The 15,431-nt window shown below is 46.1% G+C and overlaps 2 protein-coding genes across 2 annotated transcripts in view; both read right to left on the bottom strand.

The window, feature by feature from the left end:
* The window catches only part of setd1a (SET domain containing 1A, histone lysine methyltransferase), a 32,763-nt gene extending 32,706 nt beyond the window's left edge, over window positions 1–57 (bottom strand). Inside the window, exon 1 of the mRNA XM_077541845.1 lies at window positions 7–57. The gene's annotated coding sequence lies outside the window, so the exon portion shown is untranslated. The remainder of the gene's footprint in view (window positions 1–6) is intronic.
* A 1,711-nt stretch (window positions 58–1,768) lies between these two features.
* Window positions 1,769–15,431, bottom strand: ccdc47 (coiled-coil domain containing 47). The gene is made up of 13 exons (XM_077541813.1): window positions 15,265–15,431; window positions 14,002–14,309; window positions 13,724–13,825; window positions 11,337–11,511; window positions 11,127–11,248; window positions 9,991–10,056; window positions 9,768–9,869; window positions 9,500–9,610; window positions 9,296–9,381; window positions 9,150–9,208; window positions 8,943–9,052; window positions 8,419–8,586; window positions 1,769–8,321 (listed from the first exon to the last, which is right to left on the bottom strand). Exons 2-13 carry the CDS (start codon window positions 14,299–14,301, stop codon window positions 8,241–8,243), a joined length of 1,482 nt encoding a protein of 493 aa, XP_077397939.1. The 5' UTR covers window positions 14,302–14,309; window positions 15,265–15,431; the 3' UTR covers window positions 1,769–8,240.

Here is a 15,431-nt window from a genome sequence, read left to right as displayed (position 1 = left end):
ACAAACCTGCAAGCCTCGCCTGTTCTCCATCAGGGTAAGCGAACGCAGCAGTTTCTCACACGCACTTTCCACTCAAAAATAATAAAAAGCTAAAAAACCTACCAGTTATTATTCCAATTAACAACTGTTATCGACGAAACGTTCCTATGTGAGTGACTTGAAAATTATGTTTGATAAAATGTTGTTTGCATTAATTATAACGAATCTGCGTTTTCAAATCAACAAGCATCAAAAAAGCCCGAAGCTGCCAGATGTATTAGGAAAAAAAAAACACAATCCACTGACGTTGTTCATCGCGATATGTTTATAACTGAACGACTTGATTATTATTTTGATTGTTTTTGTTCATGCCAGTAACACAATTTAACTTGTGATCGAATGTGCGTTTTCTAGAACAGCGGAGCGTCCTCTGGCGGCTATCTGCTAAAATGAAGTACTGTAATAACATAACTATTTTATCTCAACTCATCAAAATTTTTAAATTAACGACTGTGTGTATTTTTTTCTTCGCCTAAATTATACAAATTAAACATGCGAGTATTTATTTATTTATCATTTTGACCCTACTTTTTTTAGGGTAAATTTTGACAATGAAAAAATACGATGTAATCGGCTGGGGGGGGGGGGGGGGGGGGGGTCTGTGTGTGTGTGCGCGTTGTTCCGATACCGATACTGGTATCGGCTGATTCACCGATACCCGATACTGCATTAAACAGTGGTATCGGTGAGTACTCACAAGTATGATGCCGTACCATTAATTCCAACGCTAATATAGGATTTTGGATGCAGCATCTTGTAGAGGTGTGCCAAAAAATCGATTTATAAAATAATTGAGATTCTCATTTATTAATCGAATCGATATTAATATCCAAAAATCGATTTTATTTAAATTAGAAATGAAGCAGAAGGGGAAAAGGCAGTTGTAGCCCACATGCTGTTTTTGTGGAAAAAGTCACTTACAATACAAAATTAATGTTTAAAAAAAAAAAAAAAAAAAAAAAGACACTTTAATGTTTCTATTTGTCATTTTGTCTTGCAAAACAGACTGGAGTAGATCATGACAATGTTGTGTATATCTGTAAATTGAAACAGAAATCATTTGTCAATCAAATAATTTTGAATCGAAAATCGTTTGAATCAAGAATCGATTCTGAATCAAATTGTAGACCCAAAAATCGTAATCGAATCGAATCGTGAGACAGTCAAAGATTCCCAGCCCGAGCATCTTGTGTCTTGCTCGTGCACGACATTCACTGATATGTGAACATGTTCACTGCATGCCGATCGAAGATATCCTATTGGCCCTTGAATGCTCTGAACCAATGGCCGGACAGCTTTTTCATGTCGAGGAAAAAAAAAACAAAAAACAAAACAAACAAAACAAAAAAAACAACCTTAAGTATCGGTATGGTATCGCGGGCCAGAAAACTGTAGCGGAAAAACACATTTTATATTATTTATATATATACATATTTTATATATATATATATATATATATATATATATATATATATATATATATATGTATATATATACACCCCCCCCCCCCCCACACACACACACACACACACCTCAAGTGCTTGGTTTTCCCACAATATGCAATATATTGTAATGTGATCATGTTGTCCATGAGGCAGGGTGGTGGTGTGATGACACCAAATTTAGTTCAGCGTGTTGACACAATGGTTAAATTTAGCACACCGCCACACCCTTTTCAGTCTTCCTTAAATTGTAGATGTATTCATGTCAATGAAACAAAACAGCAGACTCCAGTGCACTTTGATTTATTTGACTTTTGCTCAGATATTCATTAGAAACAGCCTGCAGGAAAGCAACCTCACAGCAGATATAAGTTAAAATGTCATTGAAGATTGTATTTATTACATATTAATGGTGCCCCGTGGCAATACTTTAAAATTAAAAGCAGGTGCAGTTTTAAACTCCCACCAAGACAAAAAATATGATTATGCAGTGAGTTGTGCTGATAAGATGGTGAAAAAACGAAAGTTACGACTGTTAACTACGGTTCTATGAGTCCCAGACGACCACCAGAAGGCATTGCTTTAAGCACTGAATGTTCCTTTCGCGCATACGCAGTTTGAGTAATGCATACCAAATTAGTCACCTGTGACCCCTGGGTGTTCCAAAGTTCCCAAGGTTAGTTTCCTACGGAATCTTCTCAAGTGAACACGAAGATTCCGAGCGACAGGACCCCCTGGCGGTCATCCGGGACTCATAGACCTGTAGTTACAGTAGTAACTTTCGTTCTAGTTCGTCCCTCCCGACCGCCAGAAGGCGGTGCTTTAAGTACTGAATGACTAATATTGGCGTAGTCGCGAGGGATCCCAGACACACACCTCACTGAGCAGCCCCAGCAGGACCTAACACCACGCCCAGCGGATGGGGAGAGGTGACATCCACGCTATAAAACCTGGAGAAGGTGCAAGGCGTCGCCCATGAGGCAGCAGCACAGACATCCTCCAGGGTAACACCCCTCAGGGCTGCCCAAGTGGCAAACCTTCTGGTGGAGTGACAGCACACCCCTGACGGCAGGGGCGGCCCAAAAGCAGGTAGGAATGGCAAATGGCAACCACGACCCAGTGAGACAAGCGCTGCTTGGAGAGAGCGGAGCCCTTTGCAGGACCACCATAACAAACAAAAAGCTGGGCAGACGTACGAATGCCCGCCGTAGCGTCAATGTAACACTGCAAGGCCCTCACCAGGCACAAGAATTACGGCCTGTCCCCGCCCTCACCAGAAGGGGACACAACGTGTAAGCCGTAGAGGCTGGTTAGAATGAGAGCCAGACAACACTTTGGGAATGAAGGCAGTGCTCGGCCACAGATTGACGCCGGCGCCATCCAGCTGCCATTGCAGGCATTCAGGGCTAACCGACAATGCGTGTAGTTCGCTGACACGCTTGGCGGAGGCCAACGGCGAGCAAGAGTGCAGTCTTGCGCGACACCCACAGAAGGTCCGCCCCTGCCAGGGGCTCAAAGGGAGGCCCGCACAGTCCGTCCAGCACCAATTGCAGATACCCCGCCGGTATCCGAGGAGCCGGGCGGGGACGAAGACGCAGAGCCCCCCCGAGGAACAAGGACACCAGCTCATGGCTCCCCACGGAGCTGCCATCAACACTGACGTGTCGGGCAGAAATAGCTGCCACATACACCTTCAGAGTAGACGGAGACCTGGCCTTATCCAGGAGGGACTGCAAGAATTCCAGGATGGTGTGGACCGAACACGAAACAGGGTCCACCCCGCTGTCTCCGCACCATGCCACAAACAACTTCCACCTGTTGGCATACTGTAGTGGAGTGGATGGTGCCCTCACATTAAGGATGGTCCGCCTGACCGATTCTGCACAGCTGATCAGCAGCGGTCGGGGCCTTTCAGTGGCCAAACACAAGCGGAGGCGCCGAGGGTCGGGATGCCAAACACGACCTCCCTTTTGAGACAACAGGTCCTCCCTGTCGGGGAGACGCCACAGCTCGCCGGAGCACAGTTGAGCAGGGGGAATCACGTCCAGAAGAGGGCCACCAGTAACAGTGTGTGCCCCTCCTGAAGAACCCTCCGAAGCGTCAAGCATATCAGAGGGAGCGGTGGAAAGGCGTAGAGGAGGCACCCCGGCCACGGCTGTGCCACTGCATCCAGACCCAGAGGGCTGGTGGTTTCGCTCAGGGAAAACCAAAGCGGGCAGTGGGTCGAGTCATCAGAGGCAAAGAGATCAACTTCCACCGTGCCGAAGCGACTCCAAATCATGCGTACCACCTCTGGGTGGAGGTGCCACTTTCCCGGAGGAGGACCCTGACGGGAGAGAGAGTCTGCGAGCTGGTTCCGATCCCCCGGCAGATAGGCGGCCCGTAGACTGGCCAGACGGGGAGCAGCCCACTTGAGAAGGTGCTAGGAGGTTTCCAACAGTCGGGCGGACCGACCTGACGCCGCCCTGCTGGTTTATGTGAAACACGGTCATGGTGTTGTCCGACTGTATGAGAACATGCTGCCCCTCAGGTCTGGCAAGAAGCGCATGAGTGCCAGGTGATGTGATCGACCCTGTCGTGCACAGACCAACGTCCCTTAGCCGTTCTGTGCTGTCAGACAGCACCCCAGCCCGTGAAGCTGGCATCCGTGGTGACTGTCTCGCGGCGGCCCGGGACCACACCCAGCGGGACACCGCTCAACAGAATAGCCCTGTTTCTCCAAGGCGCCAGGGCGAGGAGGCACCGACGGGACACCCTGAGCCTCCGGTGGCGGTGCCACTTGACATCTTAGTGGAAGCCATTCAGCCACCTCTGTAATGGGCACAGTGTCAGCAGACCCAGCGGGACCACAGCCGTCATGGACGTCAGCTTGCCCAAAAGCCGCAAGTAGGCGACATAAGGCAAAAGCCTGCCCCCTCGAAAGAGTGCGAGGAGGCGAAGAGCATTGTCGACTCGGCGAGGACACGGTGGGCCCTCATAATCGTGGTGTCCAACGTCACACCAATGAAGACTGTCCGCTGAGGGGGGACCAGAGAGGACTTGGGAAAGTTGACCCTATTGCTCTACCGGGCCACGTGACAGGAGATCGGAGGTGTCTTGGATCACCTGAGCCCGCGACGGCGCGCAGAGGAGCCAGTCGTCAAGGTACTGCAGCACTTTCATGCCCACAAACTGCAGGGGCGCAAGAGCAGACTTCACAAACAGAGTGAAGACCTGCTCATGAGCATTAACAGTCCTTTCCAGTGCACCCACAGCGGCCGAACTAAAAAGCTCCCCCGGCTCCACAGGAAGACTACGGAGGACCCTCTAGAGGCCTCCGTCAAGGGGGACTGCGCCAGCCACACCTGGCGGCACGCCTGCACTAGGAAGGACATCAGTCGGCCGTGCTCCCTGGTCATGAGGGCAAAAGCCTGGAGGGCCGCGTCACCGAAGGACACAGCAGCATCCATGCTGTCCGCTTGCAGGGACGTAGAGAGAGCAAGCATGAGGTGAGCCAAGGACTTCCCAATGCGACCAGCACGCGCACCAGCGCCATAGGTGCGTGTGAGAAGGTCGTCAGTTACACGACATTGGGGTCGAGGACACCGAACAGACACGTAGGCAAGTAGGATAAATTGAAGTTGATCATTTTGGAATGAAAATAACCCATTTCCAAAACATATCTAGCACATTCATGTTTATACGGCCGAAGGGTCTCCTCTGGGGGACACAATGACGGATGCGACAGCTGTTTCCACGTCAGGCATCCGGTGCACTAGCAGCATCATGCAGAGTTGCCAAATCACGGCCATCAGCCGAAGGACGGGAGAGAGCCCCAGGATCCCTCCAGCAAGTATGTAGTTCCTGCAAATAGTCCCCAGACGCGGGGACAGAAAAGGCAGAGGAAGGGCGCTTGCGCCGGAAGAAAGCGCTCTCAGACGCCGACTAAGCCTGTGGAGGCACCTCCAAACGCAGGAGGTCCAAGGCATTGCGCAGGACAGCCTGTATTGAATGATCCCCCGCCTCACTGGACGAGCTCCGAGCGGATGACAGAGTTCGGTCACAAAATCACAGACCCCAGGTCATGGTCGACATCATGAAAAAAAGGACGCTGAAGCCGCCAAGGAAATGCCGTCCGGAAGAAGCACCGGCATGGGTGGGGCGGACGGTCAGGGCACGGGCGGGGCAGGTGGCCTCGGCACCTCCGTAAGGGTGGGAGGGTGACAGTCCTGCAGAAGAGACCTCACCTCTGCTAACTCAGCCTGTAGGCGCCCCTCCTCCAAAGCGAGTTGCCGCTGCGTCGCCTTTTTCTTGGGGGGGGACCAGACATAGCGGAAGACACACCGAGACGTTTCCGGCACCTTGGTAGGGAGGACGACAGTTGACCCAGGGGGCTGGGGTCACTGACACCAGGATTGCAGGCCTGTCCATCTCCGACACCGTCAGAAACAAGGCATCTTGGGCAACAATCGTCCAGAACATTGGAGGCCTCAAAGAGGATACCACAGTCCACGTAGCAATGGGAGTCTTTCATCGCGAACACAAGGGAGCCCAGACAGCGATCAGTGGGAAGCTGAGCGAGGGGGGCGCGGACGCCACCTGCACAGCAGACCCACACAAGCAGCCGACGGCGGGCCGGGGCAGACAGCAAGTCCTTAAAGTAGCGATAAACTGAGAGAAGGCGCGCGGACGCAACCTGCACAGCCGACGCCAGGTGCGCACCGCAGGCGGGACACGCACAAAAGTAAATAAGATAGCCAATCAATCAAGCGAGGAACGCGACGCTGTAAGCCGGGAGCGGGGACGCGGACGCTGCTCTCACCAGCAAAGGCACAAAAAAGAATGGCAACAACCAAACGGTAACACCGTCGGAGAAACCGGCGCTAATAAACCAGGAGAAGTGCGCGAACGCTGCCAAAGCCAGCGGCGGAAAAATAGGGTAAACCACGCGTCGTGGTAGCCAGGGCGCTAACGCGAGGCTAGCCACATGAAAAAACAAACACCGCAGCAAACGCGGCAATTAGTGCCAAAACAGACAAATAGAAGAAGTCAATAACCTTACCCCATGGGAGGTTAGAGCACGCGACCACATCGGGTCACAAACGAAAGAAAGAAAAACAGTCGCCGTAGCCTTTGGAGGCGAACCACGCAGCTCTGACCAATTCGGTCACAAGGCTCCCAAGCGGCACGGTCAAGAGGATAAATACAAATCCTTATGCTGCGTTCTCACCAAATCCGAAAAGGCGAACTGGAACGCTTCCTTCGTAAGCGTTTCACCGCGTAGTGTGTTTTTGGAACGATTGATAGTCATTCGCGCTTTCGTGTGCACCGGAGCGGAAGAGGGCTGTCCCTTGGTGAACAAGGAAGTGGAGCACTTTAGCGAGTCAACAAAAAGTGAGCACCGCCAACTACTTTCACTTCTTTCCTGGGACTAAACAGCCGTAGCACTATTTTCTCCTTTTTTGAGGTACGTGATAGCACTTTCGCTTTTTTAGTGGCAATCGGGCGGCCGGCATTTGACATGGATGATAAACATTGCGGTACAGTTCATTAGCAAGTAAACAGATTTACCAGCACTTGAATACTACTTCTTTGCTCACCATTGTTGTTGCGCTAAGGGTGACAGTAGAGAGGACTCGAAGCCGATTGGCTGTCGCGAGGCGAAAAGCGAAAAAAAGTTTTTTTGTTTTTTTTTTACTTTGGCGAATATGCGATTGTGCGGATTTTCGCTGCTGCGCACCGTGTCCCAGCGAGCGAACCGCGTCCTCCGCACTTTCGTTCCGTTGCGCGCGAACTCCATTGACTACAATGCAAACGCGGCGCCGAAACGCCTTCCCCCACTTTTGGTGAGAACGCAGCATTCCACTCTTCGAAAATGTGTTGTATGCTGTCAAGACCATCGGTGATCTGCATGATCGGTGACGCGCATGCACAGAAGATCCCACCATCTTGGATCGCCAACTACGGCACCCACACTTAAATACCTTTATATGCGTAAGCGATAGTGCGCGTTCGTAACAACACGATACAATATGAAGGGAAAAAAAACCCATAGATTATTGATTTATTTTAAAGTAACTTATTGATGCATTTTAAAGTAACTAAGTAAATTTTAATCCTATAAGATGAACATTTTACTTTTGACCTCATTACATTATAGTGAGTCTGCATTGTTGCACTTTACAGTAAGTCTGGGGCGTGTGTGTGTTTTAAATGACCCCCTGCCTCACCCACCCTCAAAACCTATCCTATCATATTGGCCACACATTGTTCTAAAGACAATAAAAATACTGCAGACTAAATGTAAATTCTCACAATGACGAATGTAATGGGGTCAAAAGTAAAACGCTCGTCTTTAAAACCTGTAGAATTAAAATAGATTCTTTATAATGCATCAAGAATCTAAAATTTTTTTCTCAATGTTGTATCATGTTATTATGACCGCGCACTATAGCGCAGGCATATAAAGGTATTTTGTTCTAGTAAAGTTGCCGTAGTTGGCGGGATCTTCTGCACATGCGAGTCACCAATCGTGCCGGGTCACCGATAGAGTCTTGACATATGAATACGCCACGCGAGAAGAAAAGAGGAAACGAACCTTGGGTGACACCGGAACTTGTACCCTTCTAGGGTCACAGGTGACTAATTTGGTATGCATTACTCGAACCGTGCATGCGCGAAAGGAACATTCAGTGCTTAAAGCACCGCCATCTGGCGGTCGGGAGGGACAAAATAGAACATCCTTTGTAATGTCCAATCGTTGACGGTGATGGGCCAATTTCACATGGCTTTCACTTTGATCTGCTTCATCTTCATTTGCTTCTTCTCGATCTTCTTCTGCTCTCGTCTCTGAGCCGCTTCCTGACAAAAAAACAAAGAGGATGCAATGATTATTTTCAGTGACTGTGTTATGTTTCAGCATGCAGAATATTAAAAACATGGTATGTTGTCTCGGGACCTCGAGGCGGCGCTGTCTCTCAGGGTCCTCCTCATTCATGATCCTCTCCTTCTCGGCCCGCTTCTTCTCCTCGCGTCGTGTCTGTGCGGCCTCCTGGCGCTGAGCGTGCGTCTGCTTCAGGAAGTTCTCCTCCACGCGGGCACGGTTGCGGTCCGCCTTCATTTTACCCTGCGGGGTCATGGGGGACAGCAGAAAGACTGTAGTGTAATGCTAATTCTACATTTGTTTTTTTTTTTTTGTCATTCATGTGTTCTTTTGTATTTTTTGCATGTGTACAGTGGGGTAAAAAAGTACTTAGTCAGCCACTTGCATTCTGTCTCACTATTTAGTGTACCTATGACGACAATTACAGATCTCTGTCATTGTAGTTGGGAGAACTTGCACAATTAGTGACTGACGAAATACTTCGCTCCACTCTATGTGTTGTGTGACCATAATACATATGTATGTAGATTTGTTTGTGTGCTCGTGTAGTTTGTGTGTTCAGTGTTGCATGTGTTTGCTGTGTGAGTGTGTGTATTGACCTCTCTGTTGAGACGCAGCTTCTTGACTTTATCAATGCTGTAGATAACCATGTTCATGAGGGGCAGAAGAGCGTCCATGTCTTTGGGAGAAGTGTTGCCCATTCCAGGCACTACACAACACACATAAAAACAAATGAGGGACCATGTCAATGACACCAAATAGCGTAGCTCCTCAGGGAGTGTTGTAAAAGGCGGATAAATGATGACCATTAAATGTAAACAACAATGTCTTCTTTGTTTCAGGTAGCTTTAACGGCTGACCCTCCCTGAAAAACAACACAGGATATAAATATCTAACAAAACAGCAATAAATTATTTAAAAAAAAAATGATTTTAAGAAACACGGTACTGACTCTTGCATAACTTTTGGACCAGAAAATTGGTCCGAAAAATGGATGGACTCAATCTTGTCAGCGTGGTTGGTGATATAATGAACCATCTGTGAAATACAAGCACACAGAATGACGGAAAGAAGCAAAGATAGATTTATTTATTTATTTTTATTTTTTTAATTTTTTTTTTATTTTTATTTTTTTAAGTATTTGAACAAAGGTCACCTTATTATCCATCACGCCATCCGTGACCTCGCCCATCTCCGTAAGAATAGCCAAAGAGTCTGGAAGGCCAAACTTGGCTCCGGACTTTGGCTTGTCACCGCAGAACTCACTCTACACAAAAACAACAACAATCCCAGCTGCCGTTGATAGTTCATGTAACGTTAAGATTTTTTTTCTTTTCTTTATTTATTTATTTATTTATTTATTTTGATGACGCGCATGGCGACCAATTAAGGTACGGCATCTACTGTAGGAAAAGGGTATTTACCAAGTCCTGCATCTCTTTCTGGAGACGGCCCATCGCCTTCTTGGTGCCCACAGCAAACACAAATGTGTCCATGTCCTCATCATTCAGAGTCACTTTAATTTGCTACACACAAATAGAGGAAGACACATCGTTTATATGACAACAGCACAACTATTAGCACTTTCCCACTAACTACACTGTGTGTAGTGGGAAAAGTGCAAACACTTATTGGGTTGATACCAACCACTTGGTCACAGGTGGGCCTCATCATCCTGGCCAGAACATTGAGCAGGTCCTGTCTCTTCAGGAACTGCAAGCACAAAAACATGCACCTTAAAACATTATTAAGTGTTAACACATGCACACCAACATACACAGTAAAATGTGTCAAGTCACTAAACTACACCCCACCCCCTCCCCCTCATGTGTACTACACCAGGGTCAGCAACCTTTCCTGTTAAAACATAAAAAAATAGAAATCTCCAGTCAGTAAACTCACACATGCTAAAGTGTAGGCAAATTAAAATTATACCTGCTTATATGACATAACATTTACCGATTTGGTTTCAAAAACAACTAGCATTCTGTAGCAATCCTTTGGGTGGGGTCGCGGTTTAGGTAGTTTCCCATGGTCTTGACGGGCCACAGGGACACAAACTTTTGTTTTGGTAAGCTAAGCGCGTTCGTAGCTGTTGTGTTCTGGTGTGGTTGTGGCTGACAGTTACTGGCAAATTGTCATTAAAGAGTTGTTTGTTCACAGCTTGTCCTGATTAGTTCACCAATGCTATAATACATGTACAAGAGGCTGCGGCGGCGGCACCTAAATGATGGTGAGTAATGACGAGCAATAATTTTGTCCGTCCTAATTTTCATTCATGAAATCGGACGACACAACATATGGCCACATACAGACATATTTAGCTTCAAAATATAGGACAACTCGAATTTATCAGCTGCTGCCACACAGTTGCTTGTACAATCAGTTTACAAAAAGTGACACTATGGCAGCCGAAAAGTCATAACTCACAATGGTGATGTGTTGTTTTAAAACCAAGATCAAACAGATTAAACATGTTAGAAACTCGTCTCAAGGTCTGATGACAGGGGAAGGGAAAAAAAAAAAAAAAAAAAAAAAAAAAAAAAAGACCCTCACCAAAATTACATGCACTTATGGCGCCAGAATTTAGTTACAGCGGTGACGTTTCTGCTCCCTCCCCCTTTCCCTCCTTCCGCTGTTTCAATGAACATTTAAAATAGCAGCTTTTCACGATTACATAATCGGGTTTTGTCAAACCGCGATTTAAGTGCAAATGCAATTAATCGTTCAGCCCAACTACACACACCATAAACACTATCACACATGCGCATGCAGTCCTTTACCTTGAGCTGTATGAGCATGCCCTCACAGCAGACGTGTCCGGAGCACCAAAGGTTGTAGATGTGTTCATTTTCCTGATTGAGCTTCCCCGTGCTCACTGCTTCTTTGCTGGTGCCGTCGTCGCCTGTGTGCACAAACACTAGTTTGTTGCGTCATCATAATAGATTACTTAAAAAAAAAAAAATTTTAAAAAGTGAAAACGATCAACTCACCCACAAGAGCGAAGTTGCTTTCAAGCAGCTCTCTATGAGAGTTGAACCATGACTGAGCCAGACGGCTGTTCTTGTTTTTGCCGATGATGTAGTTCATGATGTAGGCCAGCAGGCCCGTCACCATCAGGATCTCCATGTAGTAGCTCTCCCAGCTGTTCTGAAGATGGGCCGGAACCTAAACCCAAGTATGCATCACAAAGTCTCCATGAGGCAGCATCGCCATAAATGGAAAAAATGCACACTGCACGCAAGGGTCAGGCTAGTAGGCACTAGGCAGTAGGCAGCATTAAAAATGTACTACTTAAAGAGCCGTAATATTAATTAAAAACCATTTGTTATGTATTATACATGTTTGAAGATAATTCAGGGCGTTACTACCACCATTTGCACTGCTACGAACAACTTTTTCAGTTGATCGAAAATGCACAGGATTTCGGTGCACACTTTTTTGGGGAGGTACAGCATGACTACATTTGCTGAATTAAAGTTGCCTGAATAACCATAGCATTGTTTTGTATGACAAACACTGATGCAGTACATTTTTTGTAAAACACTTCACTGTAAGAACTTGAAGCTTACCTTCAACAAGCAGCTTTTATATTTCTTAAAAAGAAGACAAAACCCACCAGAGGCTTTGCTTTTATTTGAACATTACCGGCATTTTTGTACAACTCATAGAAAAATTTCTGTCAAAATTATTCACACAACTATATCAGCTATTTTTTCTGTTTCCATCTGTACTCCCAAACGCGGAGCACGTCATTCCTTTGTTGTGGCAGTCTGCATAACCAAACGGCACTTTTGAAAAATGTTCTGCGTTTACGAATGTTAGGGGAGGAGCAGATTGCACTTGGAGCACATTTCTAAACACATCCATAGAGAACAAGACTGTGATCTCTCTTATTGCACCGGAAGCGTGCAAAGAGAAGGAGACTGGCTAAAGCAGGGCTATACCAACGTTTTGCAGTGGTTCCACTGGTGCAACAAACTTTTTTTTTTGAGTGTGCCAGCACAAAAGTTTGGTTCCCCATATTTTTGACCATATCACATTTAATAGGGTAGTCGGTTCAACTTTATTTAGGAATAAGCGGTTAAGAAAATGGATGGACGGATTTAAAAAAAGCTGTCTGTACTTTGTATTTAAAGGTATATTGAAGAGCAAATAATAAACAATCTGGGAAACAAAGTTGTTTCAGTACAACTGTCTTTTTTTCAGTGTCTACAATGACTCCTATGAATTGGGCGCATCCAGCACGATTACTGTATGTAGGGTCTACGTTCTAGCCGTCTAGACTCAGCATGCAAAAGAAAGACAAGAGATGGCAGTACAGGGCTCGACACTGCGACCAATTCACCCGCAAATGCGGCCAACTGTACAACCTGTTCTGGTGAAATATTAATCTAGTCGCATGGTGCGAGAACATGTTTTTAATGAGTGGTGCAACGGGCCAGCACATCTTTGAGTGGTGATCTGTATGCATCAAGTGCCACAGTTTGGGTCGTACATCCACGGAATGGGCTGCGGAAGCCAACTTCAAAATGAAAGCCGTCCTACTCATACATGGATGTCTATTCAATTGCCTCTTTACTTGTATTTTGAAATTAACGCACTGCGCATGACATCTTACAGCTCACGGCGGCTAAGCTCGACTCGTCCTCAAGTGACTGTCGACTTCCAACTTCAACACAACGCCACCTCGAAATTATAATTGTCAATTGAAGACGCTAAGAAAGTTAATTAGTATGTCACTGTATGATACGCACAAGTCTCCAGCGTTAGCAACTAGCCACGGTAACTGACAGCGTTGGGCGAGCCGTGAGCTGTATTCAAATACTGTTGGACATTTCAAACTCAGGGAAAAAAAAAAAAAAAGACTGAATGCATGAACTGTTAATAATTGCAAATATCTAAACAATAAAGGCTGTATAAAAGCGGGCATACTTTAAGAAGAATGATGGATGTGAAATCACTTTTTTTTTTTTTTACTTAATTACAATCAATAGTCAACGTCTGTTTACAATACCCAATCATCTTCTAGTCTCGGCTTCCATCTTCCATTCTAGTTTTTCACTTTCTTTTAAAGTAGGCTAATATAAAATACTTGACCTGTTTTATTGCAGGCAAATCTTGTTCCAGTCAAATATTTTGCAGCTATATGTTGAGTCGATGTCAATCTTTACGTCATCTAAAACTACGCTATGCAAATTGAGACAACTTTACTTCAGCGAATACAATCATGCTGTATCTCCCTCAAAAAAGGTGCAACCAAAACCTGTATGGTGCGATCAACTGAAAAAGTTGGTAGCACCAGTGCCACCGGTGCAAAAGTTAGTGCAGAGCCCTGCAATAATCTGAGGGGAGGCTTTGAGCATTAAATAAGATTTACCGTATGGATTATGAGGGGGTCTTTCATGGGGTGGCCAGTCTTATCCATGTCACCAATGCCCTCGAATTCCTCCTGGTCATATTTACTGTAAATGTCCTGATCCTGAGGAACACATCACATGAAATTATACTAAATAGAATTTCTGAAACGTTCTTATCCAAGTTTAAGAAACCACACACACACACACACACACACACACACACCAATTCAGATCATACACGACTGGACTGTACTCTATCAACATTAGCTTACACTACTCCCTCACACGGAAACCCTACCTGTGCATCAGAGTCGTCAAAACCGTCTTGGCCGTCCTCTAGCTCCACCGTGGCCTCGTCTTCATCCTCGTCTTCGTCAGGCTGCGAGAAAGGGCTGGCCCGAACAGCCGGCGGTGGGACGGTGCCCGACTCGGGCGCCACGTCCTCGCTCATATCCTCAAACTCGGCAAAGTCGTTGTCGTCGAAGTCGGCCAGGTCCTCACCGTCATCGAAGTCGTCATTGTAGCGCCCCCTGGAGACGGGCAGGGCCAGGAGTAGGAGTAGCAGCGGGGGCAGCAGGAGGAAGGGCAAATATCGCATGGTAGTGCCTGAGCAGGATTTTGACAAAACAAAAAGGAGAAAAGTGATATATGTAAATCTTCAAATACTGCATTTATATTTTTCTGCAATCCTTCGAGTGTGGTTGCTCGTTACATGTTAACACTCGAAAGAAAAGAAAAAAAAAACTTCTTTTTTTTTTTAACCGTTTGCTTTCTGCTAACCTGCACAAGACACTTGTGAAGTTTGCTCATGAAATAAAGCAAACAAACAAAAAAAGTCAGCAAGTGACACCTTTTAACTCAAAAGTTCATAGTTGGGGACGCTCATAATTCAAGGTACAACTATAAATTTTAAGTTGCATTATTTCAAAACATGACTTTTTTTTCAGGTCGTTCAAAAATGGCTACATTATGAGTTTGCTTTAAATGTTTAGGGACGTTCAAATGTTTACGTCACATCCGAACATTTAAAAAAGAATTTAGGGAATGTTTGAAAATACCATGTTTGAAATGTTTAGGGGCCCATTAAAATTGACTTTTTTGGGGTTAGGGAGTATTTAAAAAAAAAAAAAGACCGCATTTAAGGTTGTTTTTAAACGTTTAGTTTTAAGTAGCGGATTAGGGGTCTCATGTAGACCAGACAGGTGTCTGTCACCTGACAGCTCACAGACCAGAGATCCCATTTGACGAATTGACTTAAGCTCTCACATTGTGTCGCATGCGCCACTGTAGCAACATATTCGACGAAAACACGTTGTCATAATTACTAATATAACAACAGCGTAGCAATTAATCTTGGACACATGGACAACAACCCCCAGTCCTCATGTAAGCACACCCCAGTGCCCTACCATCCCCCGCCCCCTATCACTTTCTGATTAGCCAGTCCTGCCACTAGCATGCTAACTAGCTAGCACGAGCCCCAGCTCACCAATGAAAAGTGACACCATCCCATGTTCAAAGTAAAAAAAACAAGCTTCGTAACAGTTTACCGGGACCTTACCGCTGAGTTCGCGTTCCGTTTTCTGGCCTCAACAGCCCCCAAATATCTCGATTTACTGCAACGGCTGGCTGGAAGAATCTTGACACGGATTTAACCTCTCAAAGTAAAACTCAGGCGGCGAGACTTCCTATGTCAACGCGAGAGTTTGTGTACGTTAGCAACGCGAG

This window comes from Festucalex cinctus, chromosome 1 (genome assembly GCF_051991245.1).
Source record: "Festucalex cinctus isolate MCC-2025b chromosome 1, RoL_Fcin_1.0, whole genome shotgun sequence".
Taxonomy (NCBI): Eukaryota; Metazoa; Chordata; class Actinopteri; order Syngnathiformes; family Syngnathidae; genus Festucalex; species Festucalex cinctus.
Note: the sequence above shows the minus strand (reverse complement) of the source record. Positions and strands in the feature narration are given on the sequence as shown.

Excerpts from the sequence above, each read along its gene's own strand:
- ccdc47 (XM_077541813.1), bottom strand. The coding sequence starts at position 14,301 with ATGCGATATTTGCCCTTCCTCCTGCTGCCCCCGCTGCTACTCCTACTC. Across the intron at positions 9,611-9,767 it reads AGAAAGAGATGCAGGACTTG|AGTGAGTTCTGCGGTGACAA; the intron begins GTAAATACCCTT and ends GTTTTTGTGTAG. Across the intron at positions 9,209-9,295 it reads GGTCCAAAAGTTATGCAAGA|GGAGGGTCAGCCGTTAAAGC; the intron begins GTCAGTACCGTG and ends GTTGTTTTTCAG.